At 41.5% G+C, this 17,616-nt stretch overlaps 1 gene segment (V, D, J or C); it reads left to right on the top strand.

Annotated features, from left to right (window-relative positions):
• The first annotated feature begins 2,409 nt into the window (after window positions 1-2,409).
• Window positions 2,410-4,300, top strand: LOC132870487 (Ig kappa-b4 chain C region-like). The segment is given in 3 exon segments: window positions 2,410-2,493; window positions 3,111-3,195; window positions 3,981-4,300. Coding segments are annotated over 3 exon segments (489 nt in total).
• The last annotated feature ends 13,316 nt before the right edge of the window (window positions 4,301-17,616 follow it).

Here is a 17,616-nt window from a genome sequence, read left to right as displayed (position 1 = left end):
CCACATTCTGGATCCGCAGCATTTTCACCTCTACCACCAAGTCCTATATGCTCTTCTGCTGCAGCCTGACAGCAGAAACTTCTTCTGTTATGAAGTCGAGTGACTTTTTTATGTCATCGACTTCCTCAGCAGTGGGGATCTTCTTTGGGCCCATATAGCCCGGTAGCAAGTTGCTGGGACAACCAGCTTTCGCCATCAGCTGTTAGCACAGCCAGCTGTTCGCCTCACTGCCTTTCTGAATTTTCCTGCCAAAGGAAGAGGAAGACGGAAGTGACGCTCACTTACTGTTCCCAATCTGTGAAGCTTCCAATCTACACAAAATAGCACATCATTGTAATTAAAGATCTCCATGGTCTCACTGGAAAAGTATCAGTCTCGGTGGGGTTTGGTAAAAACATTTCCCAAAGTTTGAAGATACCACAGAGCACAATTAAATCCATTATTTTAAAACTGGATCAAATACAGCACTCATGAGACTCTGCCTAGAGGAGGCTGTTCACCAAAAATCAGTGTCCAGGTAAAGAAGGGCATTACTCAGGATGCCACAAAGGGGCCAAAGGTAATGCTCTCAATGTGATGTTCCCACCATCATGCTTCATTTGGGACATCAGTTTTGACCAAATATAGTTCAGTTCATTGTTCCAAGTTGTGTTTTGTTCTCATCAGACCGATTCTTCCATGATTGCTGCGTCTGCCACAAGCCTGAAGATAAACTCAAACAGGGTTTCATATGACTTCCATCAAGAACTTGTTTTCCATGATGCTGTTTGTTTCAGGATGTTCTCTAACATATTTCAGGGCCTTTCAGGAAAAGGTAGATTTACACTGCGATCATGTGACACTGGTGGACACCATTCAACATATGACTTCTGATGGGAACTTGTTTCATTAGAACTAATTTAGAGTTAATTAACTAATAAGAACCTTTACTGATTTCCCCCAAACTTCGATAATGTGGGAGGTTTTGTGTAGCTTCATGACCTTTAGTCCCACTTAAGTGCATTTCAGTTCCAGGCTATAACACTAGAAAATGTGGAAAAGTGCAGTGTGTGTGAATACTTATGCAACTGACATGGTATACACTATAGGGTCAGTAATGTCAATGTGTGATGTACCAGAAATGGGCAAACAGTCAACAGCTTCATCTAAGTTTTTCAGAACAATGGCCTTCGAAATGATTAGCCATATTTCCTTTTTCTGAACCAATTCAGTGTTGGGCGCAAAGGAAGATTGAGTGAAAATATAGCAGGAAAAGATTCAAAAAGGCCTCGAAGTCTAATCCTACATCTTTCTTTGTTGAACTAATTTAATGGAAATATAGCTGACTGTAGCAAGGGTTCTAGGTGGGTGAATCACAGAAGCACGGCAGGCCAGAACTGAGTTCTCAAAAGACTCTTTATTTAGCTTTTCAGCTTTAAACTACGCACGCACACAAGCATTCAGGTTGGGGAGAAGCTCCCTTCCTACGCTCTCCCTCTCCTCTTAAAGGGCCCGGTCACTGGGGAAGACACACAAACACAGGTTAATACTCATCAGGTGCAGTGATTCCGCCACTTACCTTCCCTGACTTCGCCCTCCATTCACAGACCAACACTTGACCACGCCCCCGCTGCCACACTTACTATATACTCACTTTTCATAATCATCATGGTTATTGAGAGATTTCGACTGTGAGTTGTGAACTTGTGTCGTATCACATCCTCCAACTCAGCACCTGCAGTCTCTCCCAGCTGCAGCAGTGCAGTCTCTCTACAATCTGACTGAGGGAGGTTTTTGTACGACTCTATAACACTGTGTGAACCAGTAGCCAGAGATGGAATGGTAACTCTGACAGTAATAATCTCCTGCATCTTCAGTCTGGACTCCACTGATGGTCAGAGTGAAATCAGATCCAGATCCACTGCCACTGAAACGAGCTGGAAAGCCTGACTGTAGTTGATTTGCAAGTTTAATCAAGAATTTAGGAGCTTCTCCAGGTTTCTGCTGATACCAGTGTAAGTAGTGGCCGTATGAGCTGTGATAATACACGGCCTGACTGGTTCTACAGTTGATGGTGACTGTTTCTCCTGGAAGAGCAGATTTCACTGCAGGAGTCTGAGTTACTGTGGCTTGACCTCTGCATTCTGAAAAAAATACATATATGATATGGAAAATTGTTGAAAGAATAATCATGAGACAAACCTAAAAAATGTATTGTCTTGACCAGTTTATAAATATAAAAGGCAAAGCAATGTCTGACCTTGAGTCCAGAGGATCAGTGTCCAGATGAAGACGGGGATCAAAGTCATGGTAGCTGTGGGTGAAGTTGCTGTAGCAGCAGCTCTCAGTCATGAAGTGTTAAAGTCACAGCGCTATAAACACTCCCAGAGCACTGAAGCATGTGCTGCCAATGCAAAGTGTCCTCTAAGTATGGAAACACCTTTACCACATTCCCCCAATCTTACTGTCATTCTCACACTACTACAGAGTTATTGTGTGAATTTTACTTGTGGGGTCAGATGGAGATTTTCTGTAAAACACTTTGAGGTCTAAGATGCATAAATAAGTGAATTAGAGAGAGAAGCTTCAACTTTCACTGGATGGTGTTTGTACTGAATGTTAATGAGTTTCTCACTGTAGTGGATTTATGGTGGAAGAAGCAGCATCAATGTTGGCAGTGAGTAAATACACACTCATATTTTTGACTGAAAATTAATATGTAGATTATTGTAGGACTTAAATATCATATCATAACTTTCTATCAGTCTACAGAAGCAGTGGAGGAATTATTCTCACTTTAGCTCCACACATTCAGTCATATATTGTAAATTTCTCATGAGTACATCAGCATTTTTACTCCATGAGTCAATCGGAGCAAAACCTGAACATTTGCAGATCCACATTTTGTGACTTTTCAGCTTTAGTTTGTGAAAATTATTTGTGTTTCTTACACACTAATTTCATCCTCAGTTTAGATTGACACTCTTAGTGTTTTAAAAGAAAAAAACAGTAAAATGTAGTAAAACAGTCAGAGAGTTAGTGTATTAATCAGCTGATGTGAGCAGAAGTTGGTGTTTTGTAGCTGTTTTGTAATAAGAGGTTTAAATGGATGGAGAGAGCAGTGAGTTTAGAGCAGCAGGGTTTTTGTATGGCCGCTAAACCTGTTTGTATCACTGTGGCGGACTTTTGGTGGAGGAACCAAACTGTCTGTGGGCCGTAAGTAACCTGTTTACTAATTACTGAAATGGAGTGTGTTCAGATTAATGACTGAAATGGAGTGTGTTCAGATTAATGACTGAAATGGAGTGTGTTCAGATTCATGTTGTAATGTGTAAAGAATATATTTTACATTTAGTTTTCCTCCAAATCCACTCATTGAGATGTGATTTTTGTGTAACATCCTTTTGTTTCTCAAATTTCTATTATTTTACAAGTTTGAAAAATGTCTTTTTATTATACTGCTGGTTGTTTATTATCATTTAAAGTTTAAATGTATTTGATTATAGTGCTTGTGGTTAATTATAATTTAAGTCTAAAAGCAAAGTAGATATCATTGTGCAAATTACAGGTGACATTTTTTTATTGAATGATTTTAACGACATTTAATATCTTAGAGACTGTGAGTCTATGAACAGATTTAAATGTAGAAACCAAAACTGAATTTGCTTAAGTGGTAAATATTCTCTATTTCAAATGTGGCTTATTCATTTTATAAAATGAATTTAATGTTTTTAATTCCTGAATACTCAGTATAATTAAATTTTGCTGTCCAGGGATAACTGTAATATAAATGATTATAGATCTAAGATGTAAAAGTTTTTGAACTGAGTGTGAAACGTTTGTGATGCTCCACTGAACTCAGTTCTGCTCTGTAAGACATAAAGGGAAGTGAAACACACAGTGAGCTGAAACGAAGCCTGAGTGACTGACAGCTGTCCATTCCTGTCTCAACTCTGTGTGTGTGTGTGTGTGTGTGTGTGTGTGTGTGTGTGTGTGTGTAGGTGTCACTCAGCCCAGTGTGACGGTGTTGCCTCCCTCCAGTGTGGAGCTGCAGCAGGAGAAGGTCACACTCATGTGTGTGGCCGACAAGGGCTTCCCCTCGGACTGGACACTGAGCTGGAAGGTTGATGGGAGCAGCTGGAGCTCGGGGGAGAGCCGCAGCACCGCCGTTCTGCACGCGGACGGCCTCTACAGCTGGAGCAGCACGCTGAGCCTCCACCCGGAGCAGTGGAGGAACAAGGTGGTGACCTGTGAGGCCTCCAAAGACAACCAACCTACTGTGGTGGGCAGAGTGAACACAGAGCAGTGCTCAGAGCTGTGAGCTCACACACACTTTACTCAGCTCACCTTCTACTGCTTCACTGTGTGTTACATGTGGCCTTTACTGCTCAAATCTCCCACTTTCATCATTTCATTTGTCTTATTAACATGTGAGCTCACACACTCCTCAGTTTAACTCAACTCTTCTTCTTAATGATCACTTACATATGTGTTAAGTGTGTGTATCACTGCAATGTCCTGCTTTGAATTATTAATAAAAGCCTTTGAATCATGAAACACTTTTGTTGCACATTATTGTTCATGTACATCATAAACAAATCACCAAAGCACCTGTCTCAGTATCTGTTATGGACCGTAATATATATGTATATAATATTAATATTATATATATCCATTAGAAATCATCATAATAATAATAATAATATTAATATTCAAGAGAAAGTATCGACAGTGAAGATGTGAATTAAATTATAAAGCATTAATGTTTAAAAGAGAGTAAGTGGAATGCTTCATGTTACTTTCACTCATTGGTGAATTGGGGACTGGTGTGATGGTTATGGAAATGCTGTTACACCTACTGTATTAATCACAACTGTAAACCTGGATGTTACTCAGACTGAACTCAAATCAATATTCTGTTACAAAAATCATCAGTATTACTTTTGTAGTGAATTTCCGACACTAAAAGACATGTTACAATTTACTGTGCAGGGGCGCTGCTAGAAATTTTGGGCCCTCTAAAAAAATATAATAAACACCCCCCTCACCCACCCCTGCAAAAATAAATAAATAAATAAATCACTTCCCTTAGTTTATCCAGAGGAAGTGTTATTAGTGCTTTTAATTAATTATTAGTGTTAGCGAGTTATTCATTCAACAAAATCTGAGTTTGTCAGACACCAGTAATGACCCACTGTATCTGAACACCTCTACTTAATTGATCACAGAAGACACAGACCTTGTTTATGGACCTTGTGCACCAACGTCATAGGTCAGAGGTCATGTTTGTTTATCCGCCATATTGGGTATCAAGCCGCAGCTCACTTCACACGCGGAAATTTTTGGAGATTGATTAAAATTTTCAGTCAGAATGGCTTGTTGTGTGGCAGTCGGGTGCTCAAACAGAAAAAGCACGGAGGGTTTATCATTTTACCGGTTCCCCACTGATCAAGAGCGGAGGAAGAAGTGGATTGCTGCCGTTAAACGTGTTGACTGGGAACCAAGCGAACACTCGAGATTGTGTGCCCAACATTTTGTGTCAGGCAAGTGGCTTCTACCCCTGTAACGTTAACTGTTTCAGTATAACGCATAAATAATATACATTTTTGTAATAAACATGATACGCTTGTGCATTTTCAATTTTTATGTTTCCTAAATCCTTGACTCGTGGCATTCTACATTGCCATTACTAAAACTAGTCGTAGATCGAGTAATATCTATACATAATAGTTAGTACTACTACTAATTAAAAAACAGTATCATGCTACATGATTCGATAATAGCGATATGCAAATAAGATCTATTCTGAAAAGTCAATGTATGGTACGCACCTGTGAAGAAATTACAAAACGCTTTTCATGCATATGAACTAGCACATTCCGTACCCATCCTGAGGAGAAATATCTGTAAGCTTCTAGTGACTTGTAGGCTTTTAGTGACTGACCACTGTAACCCCCTGGCGTGTTGATTAGATAATGATATACATCGGGGTAACTTACATCTGGCAGCTCATTACTTGAACAATCAAGCGCAGATTTTGTTTCACTCTTACTAATCATATATGGGTCGACCCCTAAGACAGCAATCTTATCTCTATAATGATTTTTTGCTGTGATATCCAGGGATTCAGCATAAGTCGAGAGGCAGACTTGAGAAGAAGACATCGCGACAGCGGGTATCACTATCAAACTTGCGAAAGCGTGATCCCCAATATGGCGGTGTAAACAGATAATCATGTGACCGTGACGTCACGCGCACAAGGTCCATACCCTGATATTACTTTTCACTGCAAAGTGTCAGTCTTTAGTTCGAGACCTCCCCAGGCTGGAGCTCGTGGATAAGTATAAACTTCGTGTAGGCTGGCCTTGGTGTCTCAAACAGATTTCCAAATTCATCCTGATGTCTCCTTCATGTACTGACTCATTATATGCAGTTACATTTCTAGGTTGATGAATAATTATTTAATTCAGAGAAGAAAATTACATGATTCGGGATTTTTTTTTTTCTTGGCTGTGCCAATTTAATAGAAAAAAAAATACCTGGAAATACAGCAATCCACAATCCAGTGAGAAAAACTCAACATTCATCAACTGATTAAATAAATTAAATCATACATTAAATAAATTATTAAATAAAGACTTGAACAATAACAACAATGAGCTAGATAACCACTGTACATACTCTACATACATTTTTAAAGTGGCTTATGTGCTTTGTTGTGCAACAGAGGGGAACATTTATTTAACACGCTCATAAATTTTACATCAACAATTTGGTCATACCATGCTGCCTGCAAATGGATGCATCGAAAACAGAAGCGCGAGAATATTTTTAACACCAAGGATTCAAATTCCAAAAGATAAACACTGAACCTTCTTGGTAGCAAAATCATTGATCAACTCTTTAAAGTCAAGTGACAGAGCCAACTTGCTTTTGATTGAAAGGACTGCAAGATTATTCAGCCTCTCCTGAGCCATTGTTGATCTCAGATGGCTCTTGATCAGTTTCAGCTTCCTAAATACCCTTTCTCTACCAGCAACAGTAAATGGAAGTGTGCAAAAAATCCTAAGCGCAATGCAACCCTCTCCAAAAACGCTCTGGAGTTGCAATTAGTAAATTGCATTTAGGAGAGAAGGACAGGTGCAGTCAGAGTGGAAAGTAAAAGAAAATATTGAATAAGATGCCTGATTTCATTCTCAAACTGAGGTGTGAGGTCCCTTGTGTACTTAATTATCAGTGGCCAACACAGAGAAGAAATAGTACTGTCACTTATCTGCCCAACTTTATGTGTAGCTGCAAATTCTTCGACAATATTTGCTATGGTTTGGAACCGAGTGTCCAAGTCACTTATTATCTGCTCCAGGGCAGTGAAAAATACAGCATTTCGAAATGTTGTTTCTGTACTGTCTTCCTGACCTGCTTCCTCTGAGGTCTCATCCTGGAACCTCTTCCTCTTCTTCTCACAGCTGATTTCTTTTCTAAACTGAGGTGGAACCCCCATTTGATTAGCAATCAATGATGCCTCAGAGAGGAGAGAATCCCATCCATTTCTAAGAGCCTGCATCTCATCTTAGAGTGCATTTACACTGGCTGCCTCCACCTCACGTGATATTTTCCTTGCCTAGAGCATCACATTTCTGTCATCAATACATTGCAGTACTTTCATCCAAATGGTCAGAAGTACAATGACATCAAACAACATAAAGTACTTCCTTAGACCAACAGCTTCAGGTCTAGCCTCACTTGTGAGACTGCATGAGCTGAGTATGGAACCAAGGGCCTCAATGACATCAGGTTTTGCTACATGTTAAACAGCATCAATCTGTGCACTCAAGCAATGTACATGCAGCACCACTTAACATCACACATCTTGTACCCGTGGTCACTATTCAGAGCGCTATGAGAAGGCCTTTTTAATCCATGTGAAAAAAGAGCACAAGGAATGCAAAAAAGAGCATTTGCACTGTCACTATGAACTAACCAGTCCCTTTTAACCTTTTCTCTGCTGTTTGATGCCTTGGGGTATTTCAAGTAGTCTGGAAATGGCTTTCCCTCTGAATCTTTGGGTATTTCTTTGTCTTCCCTTGTTGCCAATTTTCTAACAATAGTTGCCCTGTCACTGTCGCTTAATTTTGCTGGCCACAAGCCTGGCTCAACTGACAGCAGATCATTTAGTTCTGAAACCAGTGTATGTGACTCAGTGACTGAAATGTCCCTGATCTCAGCCTCACTTTGTTCTTTGCTCTTCACTGCTTCCTCGTCCTCATCTGTGCTGCTGTCACTACTTGCACTGTCATTCTTAGCCTCTTCTTCTTTTTGAATATCTCTGGCCTCCTCTCGGGCTGCATCATGGCTTGAAGCCTTGGCTCCAAACTATCCATAAGGTACATAATTCAGAATCTGTCATATAATTGTACTAACACAGCATGTTTTGAGAACCATATGTATGTATTACGAACATTTGGATGGAATGAGCTGCATGCTTGGTTAGTAACATTAGTTGATCAAAAAGGGAAACAAATTTATGATCTTAAAAGTGACAATGGCGTTATTCCCTTTACATCTGAAGTCAAGCTATCTAACAGTCTTTTTAGCCAGATTTTGTTCATTTCATATGCCAGTTGTCCATTTCATTACTGGAATTTCTATATGAACGTTATCAGCTAAAATTGTACTTGCTTGCTATAGCTAGCTGCTCACTTGGTAAATGCAGCATAAAATACTAAAAATCAGTCTGCATGAGCCTTCACCCCAAAGCCCTTTATTCACAGATCCATTGATCCATCCATTATCTGTAGCAGCTTATCCTGTACAGGGTCGCAGGAGCCTATCCCAGCTGACTACGGGCAAGAGGCAGGGTACACCCGGGACAAGTCACCAGGTCATCGCAGGGCTGACACATAGAGACAAACAACCATTCACACTCACATATATGGTCAATTTAGAGCCACCAATTAGTCTAACCTGCATGTCTTTAGACTGTGGGGGAAACCAGAGCACCTGGAGGAACCCCATGCACATGTGGGAAGAACATGCAAACTCTATACAGAAAGGCCCTTGTTGGCTAATGGGCTCAAACCCAGGACCTTCTTGCTGTGAGGCAACAATGCTAACCACTACACCACCATGCCATCCATTATTCATAGATTTCTCTGTAAATACATTATCAATAATACACTGCTCACCTCCTTCTGCTTCAACTGGGAGGGGGGTTAAGGCAGGGTTCCCTAATCCTGAGGCTGCATCTGTGCATGTTGAGTGCAGATGTCATTAGTGAACAAGCTAGTTATTAGCATGCATCTTAACTTAAGTGGCGCACTAGCTGTATCATCAAAGTCTTTTACGTCCTGTTGGATGGTCTGCTCAGCACCGATGGTCATGACCGTGGGCATCTAGCCCAGCTCGACTCTTACAGAGCTTGCCACAGGTTTCACAGATGAATTCCATTGTTTGACAAGGTTCATGTCTCTTATGTCTTCTGTCAGACTCCTTTGTCACCAGATCATTTTCAAGTTTTTTGGCACCTTGGTGGAGCTTGTGCCGCCAAGAAATATGATCTTGGACAAGCTTCTCCCAATCACCTCTGATGTCGAATAATTTCAGGTCATGCTTGCAAACGTCGATGAAGCAAAGCTTTGGATGCCCCCTGTCACATTTGCCACCTGCAAGCTGACCGTACAAAATTTGGTGGGGGAGACGAGAGTGGGCCATGTGGGACACATGGCCCAACCAACGCAGCCTATGTTGTTTCAGGATTGGATACAGGCTTGTGGTGCCACATCTTTTGTGGATCTCCAAGTTTGGAACTTTATCCATCCATGTAACCCCACAGATCTTTCTGAGGCATCTAAGTTGGAAGCTGTTAAGTTTCCTTTCAATGTGGGCATGAGAAGCCCATGTCTCACTACCGTAGAGCAGAGCGGACAGTACGCATGTTTGGTATATGTGCACTTTGGTATGGACTGTAAGACACTTGTTGTCCCAAACATAACTTTCCAGTTTCCCGAACAGATAGGCAGTCTGGCCAATGTATGAGTTAACTTAACGGTTTAGATTTCCAGAAGATGAGACCGTGGAACCTAGGTAACGGAAGTCTTCAACCGTGTCAAGAGGGCTCTCATTGATGGTGATGTGAGGAGGGGGTGCATTTATTGAGAAGGCAACCATCTTCTTCACACTAATTATTTGGCCAGATTTGTCACAGGTATTGCTGAATGCGTCACATGTACCTTGTAGCTTGGCTACACTATGAGAGCAAAACATGGCATCATCAGCGAAAATTAGTTCGTATATCTGGACTGTGCTGGTTTTCGACTTTGCCCTGAGGCGCGCAAGATTGAAAAGTTTGCCATCGCTCTGGGTGCTGAGGGCGATGCCTTCAGGGTTTGGAAAAGTGATATGTAGCAGGGTGGATAAGAAGATGCCAAACAGAGTTGGAGCCATCACGCATCCCTGTTTAACTCCACAATTCACTGTGAAGGCTTCTGAGAGGTCACCATCAAAATCTATGCAAGCAGACATTCCTTCATGAAATGCTTTGATGATAGCTAGGAATTTAGGTGGACAGCCTAACTTGTATAGTACTGTACCAGATACAGGCCTTCACAGCTGACCGAGTCAAAGGCTTTGGTTAGGTCTATGAAAACAGCAAGTAAAGGTTTGTTTTGCTCAGTGCATTTCTCCTGAAGCAGATGGAGAGTGAAGACCATGTCAACAGTGGATCGATGCCTTCGGAAGCCACACTGGGATTCAGCATAAATTCTGTCTGCAAGAACCTGTAATCTCTTCAGAATTATACTGGCGAAGAGTTTACCGACCAGACTGAGCAAAGCAATGGCTCTATAGTTGTCACAGACTTGTCTAGACCCCTTGTTCTTAAAGAGGGTCACCAGCTTTGCGTCTTTGAGATCCTGTGGGACGTGTCCTTCACACCAGCATGATAACAACAGGTCGAGCAGGTATTCTTTCAAGACAGGGATGTCAAGTTTAAGAAGATGTGGAGGTATACCATCACTCCCAGGTGCCTTGCCTCTTTTCATGTCCTTTAGGGCACTCTCAATTTCTTGCAAGGTGGGATCTTCATCAAGTTCCTTCAATTCCAGGAGTTGTTCTATGCAGTCCAGCGCGGATTCATCAAAAGGTACGGGGTTGCTGTAGAGAGAGCTGAAGTGCTCAACCTAGCATTTGAGTTGAACAGGTTTCTCCAACAAGATGTTACCATCGGAGTCTTTCAAAGGCGCAGTCAGTCGAGGTGATGGCCCTAGAACAAACTTCAGGGCCGCGTGGAAACCGCAATGTCACCACAGTCATCGCAACTCTGAACATTTTCATAAACGTTGTCCCAGAACTCCCTCTGTGTCTCTCTGAGAAAGCATTGTGCATTGGCACAAGCTTTTTTCATGGTTGCTTCATTCAGTTGGTTGGGTGCATTGACATAGGTCAGTCTGGAATTCCTCTTTTCGTCCAAAACTGGACCGATCTTGTCTAGTGTTAGCTGTATAGCTGTATAGTCTTGTCTAACTAGCCATACAGTGGACTGAAAAATTCACTGAGCTCTTTGCAAACCAAAATTACATTCATTACCAATCTCATTTTCTGTGGCAATAAAGGTAACCTATGAAATATTTAAGAAAATCGACACTGCATTGGAAATTAAGTTGTTAGCTTGATCATCTAAAAAGTGGTTAAGCCACAATAATAATCTTCTGTAGCATTAACATTAGCATGTGAGGTTAATAGCCACCAAAGGAAAAAGAGTGAATAAACATATCGTCTACCTTTCTTCGAGAAAAACTGGGTGCCTAGCTGTCAGTCCTTTTTCTCTCTCGCTCTCTCTCTCTCTCAGCTTTCTGCTGCCTCTCTGTACATTTCTGGTAACCCGACTTCTTCATGATGGTTTCAATCTAGTGATGACTCACCATCAATTCTTCCTATATCATGGGCAATTTACTTTAGTGCTTGATTTGAAAACAACAAACCTAACGTGGTGTCATGCTCTGGCTCTCCCTATGCAAGACTGTACCATGTAATGAATAGGGACAGGGTGAAATATAAAGACTATATAGTCTAATAATTTTGCAGAAAATGGAAAATCAAACCAGAAGATTGTTATATGTGCTCATTTTAAGAGACAAAATTATTTAAAAAAAAAATTATTAAATTAACTTACACATAATAATATTGTCCTCTGAGGGCCCCTAGACAGTGCTTGGCCCTAAGAATAGACCTAACTTCCCCCCTCTAATGCTGCCCCTATCGGTATGGAACTAGTGTTTATTTGAATGTCCACAGCTTCCTGTCCCTGGTCCTAGAGTGTCCCCTGACCTGCACATTTTACTATTTTACCTGCACCATCACACTCACTCAAGTCAGCAAGCACTGTTAATTAGTGGAAACGTTAAATGAGGTGTGTTGAGAGCAGGGAAAGTGCTGAAATGTGCAAGACAGGGGGTCCTGGGGTGGACAAGGGGTAAACCAGGGTTAGGAACCTGTGAGTTAGTCAATGTCAGGACACCATGAACACTGATCAAACACATGGCTCCTCAAAGAGCAAGAAAAATTACAGACATTAATCACTGGATTTAAACTTGATGGCTTTGTGTATTTTAATGAGTGTGTATGTCTTATTTATGCTTATATAATGAGACTCACTGTCACATTGAGTGTTATAAGGCTCATCTCTAATGGCTTCATAATAGTAACAGCAAGTCAGAGATGAGGAGTGAAATTGGATTTAGCCCGTATTCAATATCACAACCAGCCATCAGTGCAGATTCGGATCTGTTATCTCTAAAGCTGTTCTTCTTTCTAAAGATGTTTCAGGTGTGACAGGTAACACCAAGACTGAGAGAACTGGGAAACTATTGATCTTACAGTAGTGGATGTGATGGACTGTGTGCAGTGTGGTGTGATGATGATTGAGAGATTTCTAAAGGAACAGCTGGAGGACCAAATTGCAACTCATTAGGTCAATTGGCAATAGGTCATTAACATGACTGGGTATAAAAAGAGCATCTTGGAGTGGCAACGGCTCTCAGAAGTAAAGCTGGGAAGAGGATCACCAATCCCCCTAATTCTGCATTGACAAATAGTGGAGCAATATCAGAAAGGAGTTCGACAGTGTAAAATTGCAAAGAGTTTGAACATATCATCATCTACAGTGCATAATATCATCAAAAGATTCAGAGAATCTGGAAGAATCTCTGTGCGTAAGGATCAAGGCTGGAAAACCATACTGAGTGCCCATGATCTTCGGGCCCTTAGACGGCACTGCATCACATACAGGCATGCTTCTGTGTTGGAAATCACAAAATGGGCTCAGGAATATTTCCAGAGAATATTATCTGTGAACACAATTCACCGTGCCATCCGCCGTTGCCAGCTAAAACTCTGTAGTTCAAAGAAGAAGCCGTATCTAAACATGATCCAGAAGCGCAGACGTCTTCTCTGGGGCAAGGCTCATTTAAAATGGACGGTGGCAAAGTGGAAAACTGTTCTGTGGTCAGACGAATCAAAATTTGAAGTTCTTTATGGAAATCAGGGACGCCGTGTCATTCGGACTAAAGAGGAGAAGGACAACCCAAGTTGTTATCAGCGCCCAGTTCAGAAGCCTGCATCTCTGATGGTATGGGGTTGCATTAGTGTGTGTGGCATGGGCAGCTTACACATCTGGAAAGACACCATCAATGCTGAAAGGTATATCCAGGTTCAAGAGCAACATATGCTCCCATCCAGACGACGTCTCTTTCAGAGAAGACCTTGCATTTTCCAACATGACAATGCCAAACCACATACTGCATCAATTACAGCATCATGGCTGCATAGAAGAAGGGTCCGGGTACTGAACTGGCCAGCCTGCAGTCCAGATCTTTCACCCATACAGTAGAAAACATTTGGCGCATCATAAAATGGAAGATACGACAAAAAAGACCTAAGACAGTTGAGCAACTAGAATCCTACATTAGACAAGAATGGGTTAACATTCCTATCCCTAAACTTGAGCAACTTGTTTCCTCAGTCCCCAGACGTTTACAGACTGTTGTACAGAGAAAAGGGGATGTCTCACAGCGGTAAACATGGCCTTGTCCCAACTTTTTTGAGATGTGTTGATGTCATGAAATTTAAAATCACGTAATTTTTCTCTTTAAATGATACATTTTCTCAGTATAAACATTTGATATGTCATCTATGTTCTATTCTGAATAAAATATGGAATTTTGAAACTTCCACATCATTGCATTCCGTTTTTATTTACAATTTGTACTTTGTCCCAACTTTCTTGGAATCGGGGTTGTAGATAATCATTATAGATAACTGCGCCACCTCGTCCTCTGCCAGTTAGACGAGGCTGGTGTATATAACTGTATCCAGGAGGACTAACTTCATTTAATGCTCTATATTCATTTGGCTTCATCCATGTTTCAGTTAAACAAAGTACATGAAACTCCTGATCAGTAATAAGTTCATTAACCATTAGCACTTTAGATGTAAGGAGTGTCCCCTGTCCTACACATTTTAATGTTTTACCTGCACTAACACACTCACTCAACTCAGCAAGCACGGTTAATTAGCTGAAGCATTAAACGAGGTGTGTTTGGATGGTTTTGTAACCTTCTTCAGCCTGATGAGCATCAACAACGCGTTTTATGACGTCCTCAGAAATCGCCTTTGTTCGTGCCACGATACACTTCCACAAATGTGTTGTGAAGATCAGACTTTGATAGATCCCTGTTCTTTAAATAAAACTGGGTGCCCACTCACACCTGATCATCATCCCACTGATTGAAAACACCTGACTCTAATCTCACCTTCAAATTAACTGCTAATCCTAGAGGTTCACATACTTTTGCCACTCACAGATATGTAATTTTGGATCATTTTCCTCAATAAATAAATGACCAAGTATAATATTTTTGTCTCATTTGTTTAACTGGGTTCTCTTTATCTACTTTTAGGACTTGTGTGAAAATCTGATGATATTTTCGGTCATATTTATGCAGAAATATAGAAAATTCTAAAGGGTTCACAAACTTTCAAGCACCACTGTAGATCTAATATGCATAAAAGTGAGTGAGAGAGAAGTTTAAACTTTCACTGATCAGAAAGTCAAAATGAGAGATTTCCTGGAAATTACAGGTGTATAAATGTAGTAGAGAAATGACAGAAGTTGAGTCTTTCACTTTAATTCCATCAGGATTCAGACTGACTACAGAGGAGATTTAGAGGTGAGCAGCAAAAGTTCTTTCCTTACTATCTTTATGTCTCATGTTGTTGTTTTTTCTGACTGTAGAGATGAATCTCATCACTAATCCATCATTTGGTGTTATTTCTCCTCCAGTCTCCTGCAGTGTGTACAGTACACTGTGCTCCAGAGTCAGGCAGGTTTACTGAATCATCACTGAGTTTAAACACCAGAGTGACAAAGAAAACTAACCAATGTAAAAAAACATTTAATCAGACAATTGTGTTCTGTAAATATAACCACATTGACTCTGTGTGTGTGTGTGTGTGTGTGTGTGTGTGTGTGTTCTCCAGGTGGTCCAGTGGTGAACTCCTCCGTGTCTCTGCTCCCTCCCTCCTCTCTGCAGCTCTCTGAAGGATCGGCCTCGCTGCTCTGCCTGCTCTCAGCCTTTTCTCCACTGGGGGCACTGCTGAGCTGCACCATGGATGGTGTCGAGGTGAATGAGGGGGTTCTGACCAGCACAGAAGAACAGAAGGACCCTTCAGCACCCTGACCCTCTGCAAAGAATGCTGGGAAGAGTCCGAGGTGTTCGGCTGTACCGTCTCCCACCACAACACCACTCAGATCACCTCATTCTGAAAGAGCTGCTGTAAAGTCCACTAGAATAGAAGTGTACACTTTAAAACATATTTAGAAGACTGGAGTGGAGTCAGTGGTGTATCTGTACTGAAATAAAGCTTAAATGTGGAAAGCATGTCTCCTTTTTCAGTCGTGAAGTGTCTTTGACAGTGATTTGGATCAGCACCTTTAACAGCAGGTCGAGTGCAGCGCTGTGTGTTGTGCTTGAGTGAGTTCGACTGAAGAACCATGAACATCTGCTGAAAGTGTTGATCTATTCTGGGACTCAGAGCTGTTCATGCAAATGAACTGTTACTGCTTATTTCTCTGACTGGGAAGAATCTGCCTAAACTCATGAAAAATCTAACAAGTACATTTTAAATATACTGAAGAATAATCTGATCTCTGAGAAAACATAAAAATAGTCATAAACCATGACAGGAGTGAAGACACTGAAAGACAAAATGTTGACAGATTGATGGGGGGAATGACATATCGAGGCAGTCACTGAGTCTGATTCAAGACCTAAAATCTCTTCCAATTGCACAGAGAGAGAGAGAGAGAGAGAGAGAGAGAGAGAGAGAGAGATCAGTCTCTTCTCCTGAAGGTCCTGATCATGCAAACTTCCTGGAACATAAGATGTGCTTTAGCCACTTTAATGTATATCTCCTTGGATAAAAGCAATAAAACAGCAAATTAGAATTCCGGGACAAAAAAAACAAAACAAATTAACTGGATGGGAAATCTGTGTCTTACTGAAGTGAATGTGGGCGTCACTAATCAACGTTACAATGTCTCCATATATAAATGTGCACAAGTGTGTAAAAATAAAAGGTGAATAATTTTGACTAAGTTCAGTACATGTATTTTTTTTACTCTACTGTATTTTCAGGGATCACTGTTATTGTATCTAGGTCGCAAATATGATTTGAAACTGCTTCATTTCTCTGTTGTGTTGCAGTAGAGTTTCAGTGGTTAAGGCTCTGAGTAACAGAGCAGAAGGTCAGGGGATCGAGCCTCAGCACTGCCAAGTGACCCTTGATTAAGGCCCTTAACCCAGATCAAAAGAGAGAGAGAGAATCATATATCAAGGCAGTAATAGAGACATATTCAAGATCTTTACAGACATCTTCAACATTTCGTTGAGCCAGGCTGTTGTCCCCACGTGCCTCAAAACCACCACCATTATCCCGGTCCCGAAGAAGCCGTCTCCCTCCTGCTTCAATGACTACCGCCCTGTCGCACTCACTCCCATCCTCATGAAGTGCTTTGAGCGGCTAGTCATGAGGCATATCAAGTCTGCCCTCCCCCCCACCCTGGATCCTTTCCAGTTTGCATATCAGTCCAACCGTTCGACCGATGATGCCATCTCCACTGCCCTCCACTCAGCCCTCACCCACCTGGAGACAAAAGACTCGTATGTCAGAATGCTGTTCATAGACTTTAGCTCAGCATTCAACACAATCATTCCTCAGCAGCTCATTCATAAACTGGACCAGCTGGGACTCAACACCTCCCTGTGCAACTGGCTGCTGGACTTCCTGACGGGGAGACCACAGACTGTACGGGTCAGCAGCAACTCCTCCAGCACCATCACACTGAACACGGGGGCCCCCAAAGGATGTGTGCTAAGCCCCCTCTCCTTCACTCTGTTGACCCATGACTGCACACCAACATCCAGCTCAAATCTCTTCATTAAGTTTGCGGATGACATGACTGTGGTGGGTCTCATCAACAATGGCAATGAGACAATCTACAGGAGTGAGGTGAGCTGCTTGGCCATGTGGTGCAAGGACAACAATCTCCATCTGAACTTGGAGAAGACGAAGGAGATTGTT

Source organism: Neoarius graeffei, chromosome 2 (assembly GCF_027579695.1).
Source record: "Neoarius graeffei isolate fNeoGra1 chromosome 2, fNeoGra1.pri, whole genome shotgun sequence".
In the NCBI taxonomy this organism is placed as follows: domain Eukaryota; kingdom Metazoa; phylum Chordata; class Actinopteri; order Siluriformes; family Ariidae; genus Neoarius; species Neoarius graeffei.
The sequence above is the reverse complement of the archived record's forward strand: the minus strand, read 5'-3'. Positions and strand labels throughout refer to the sequence as shown.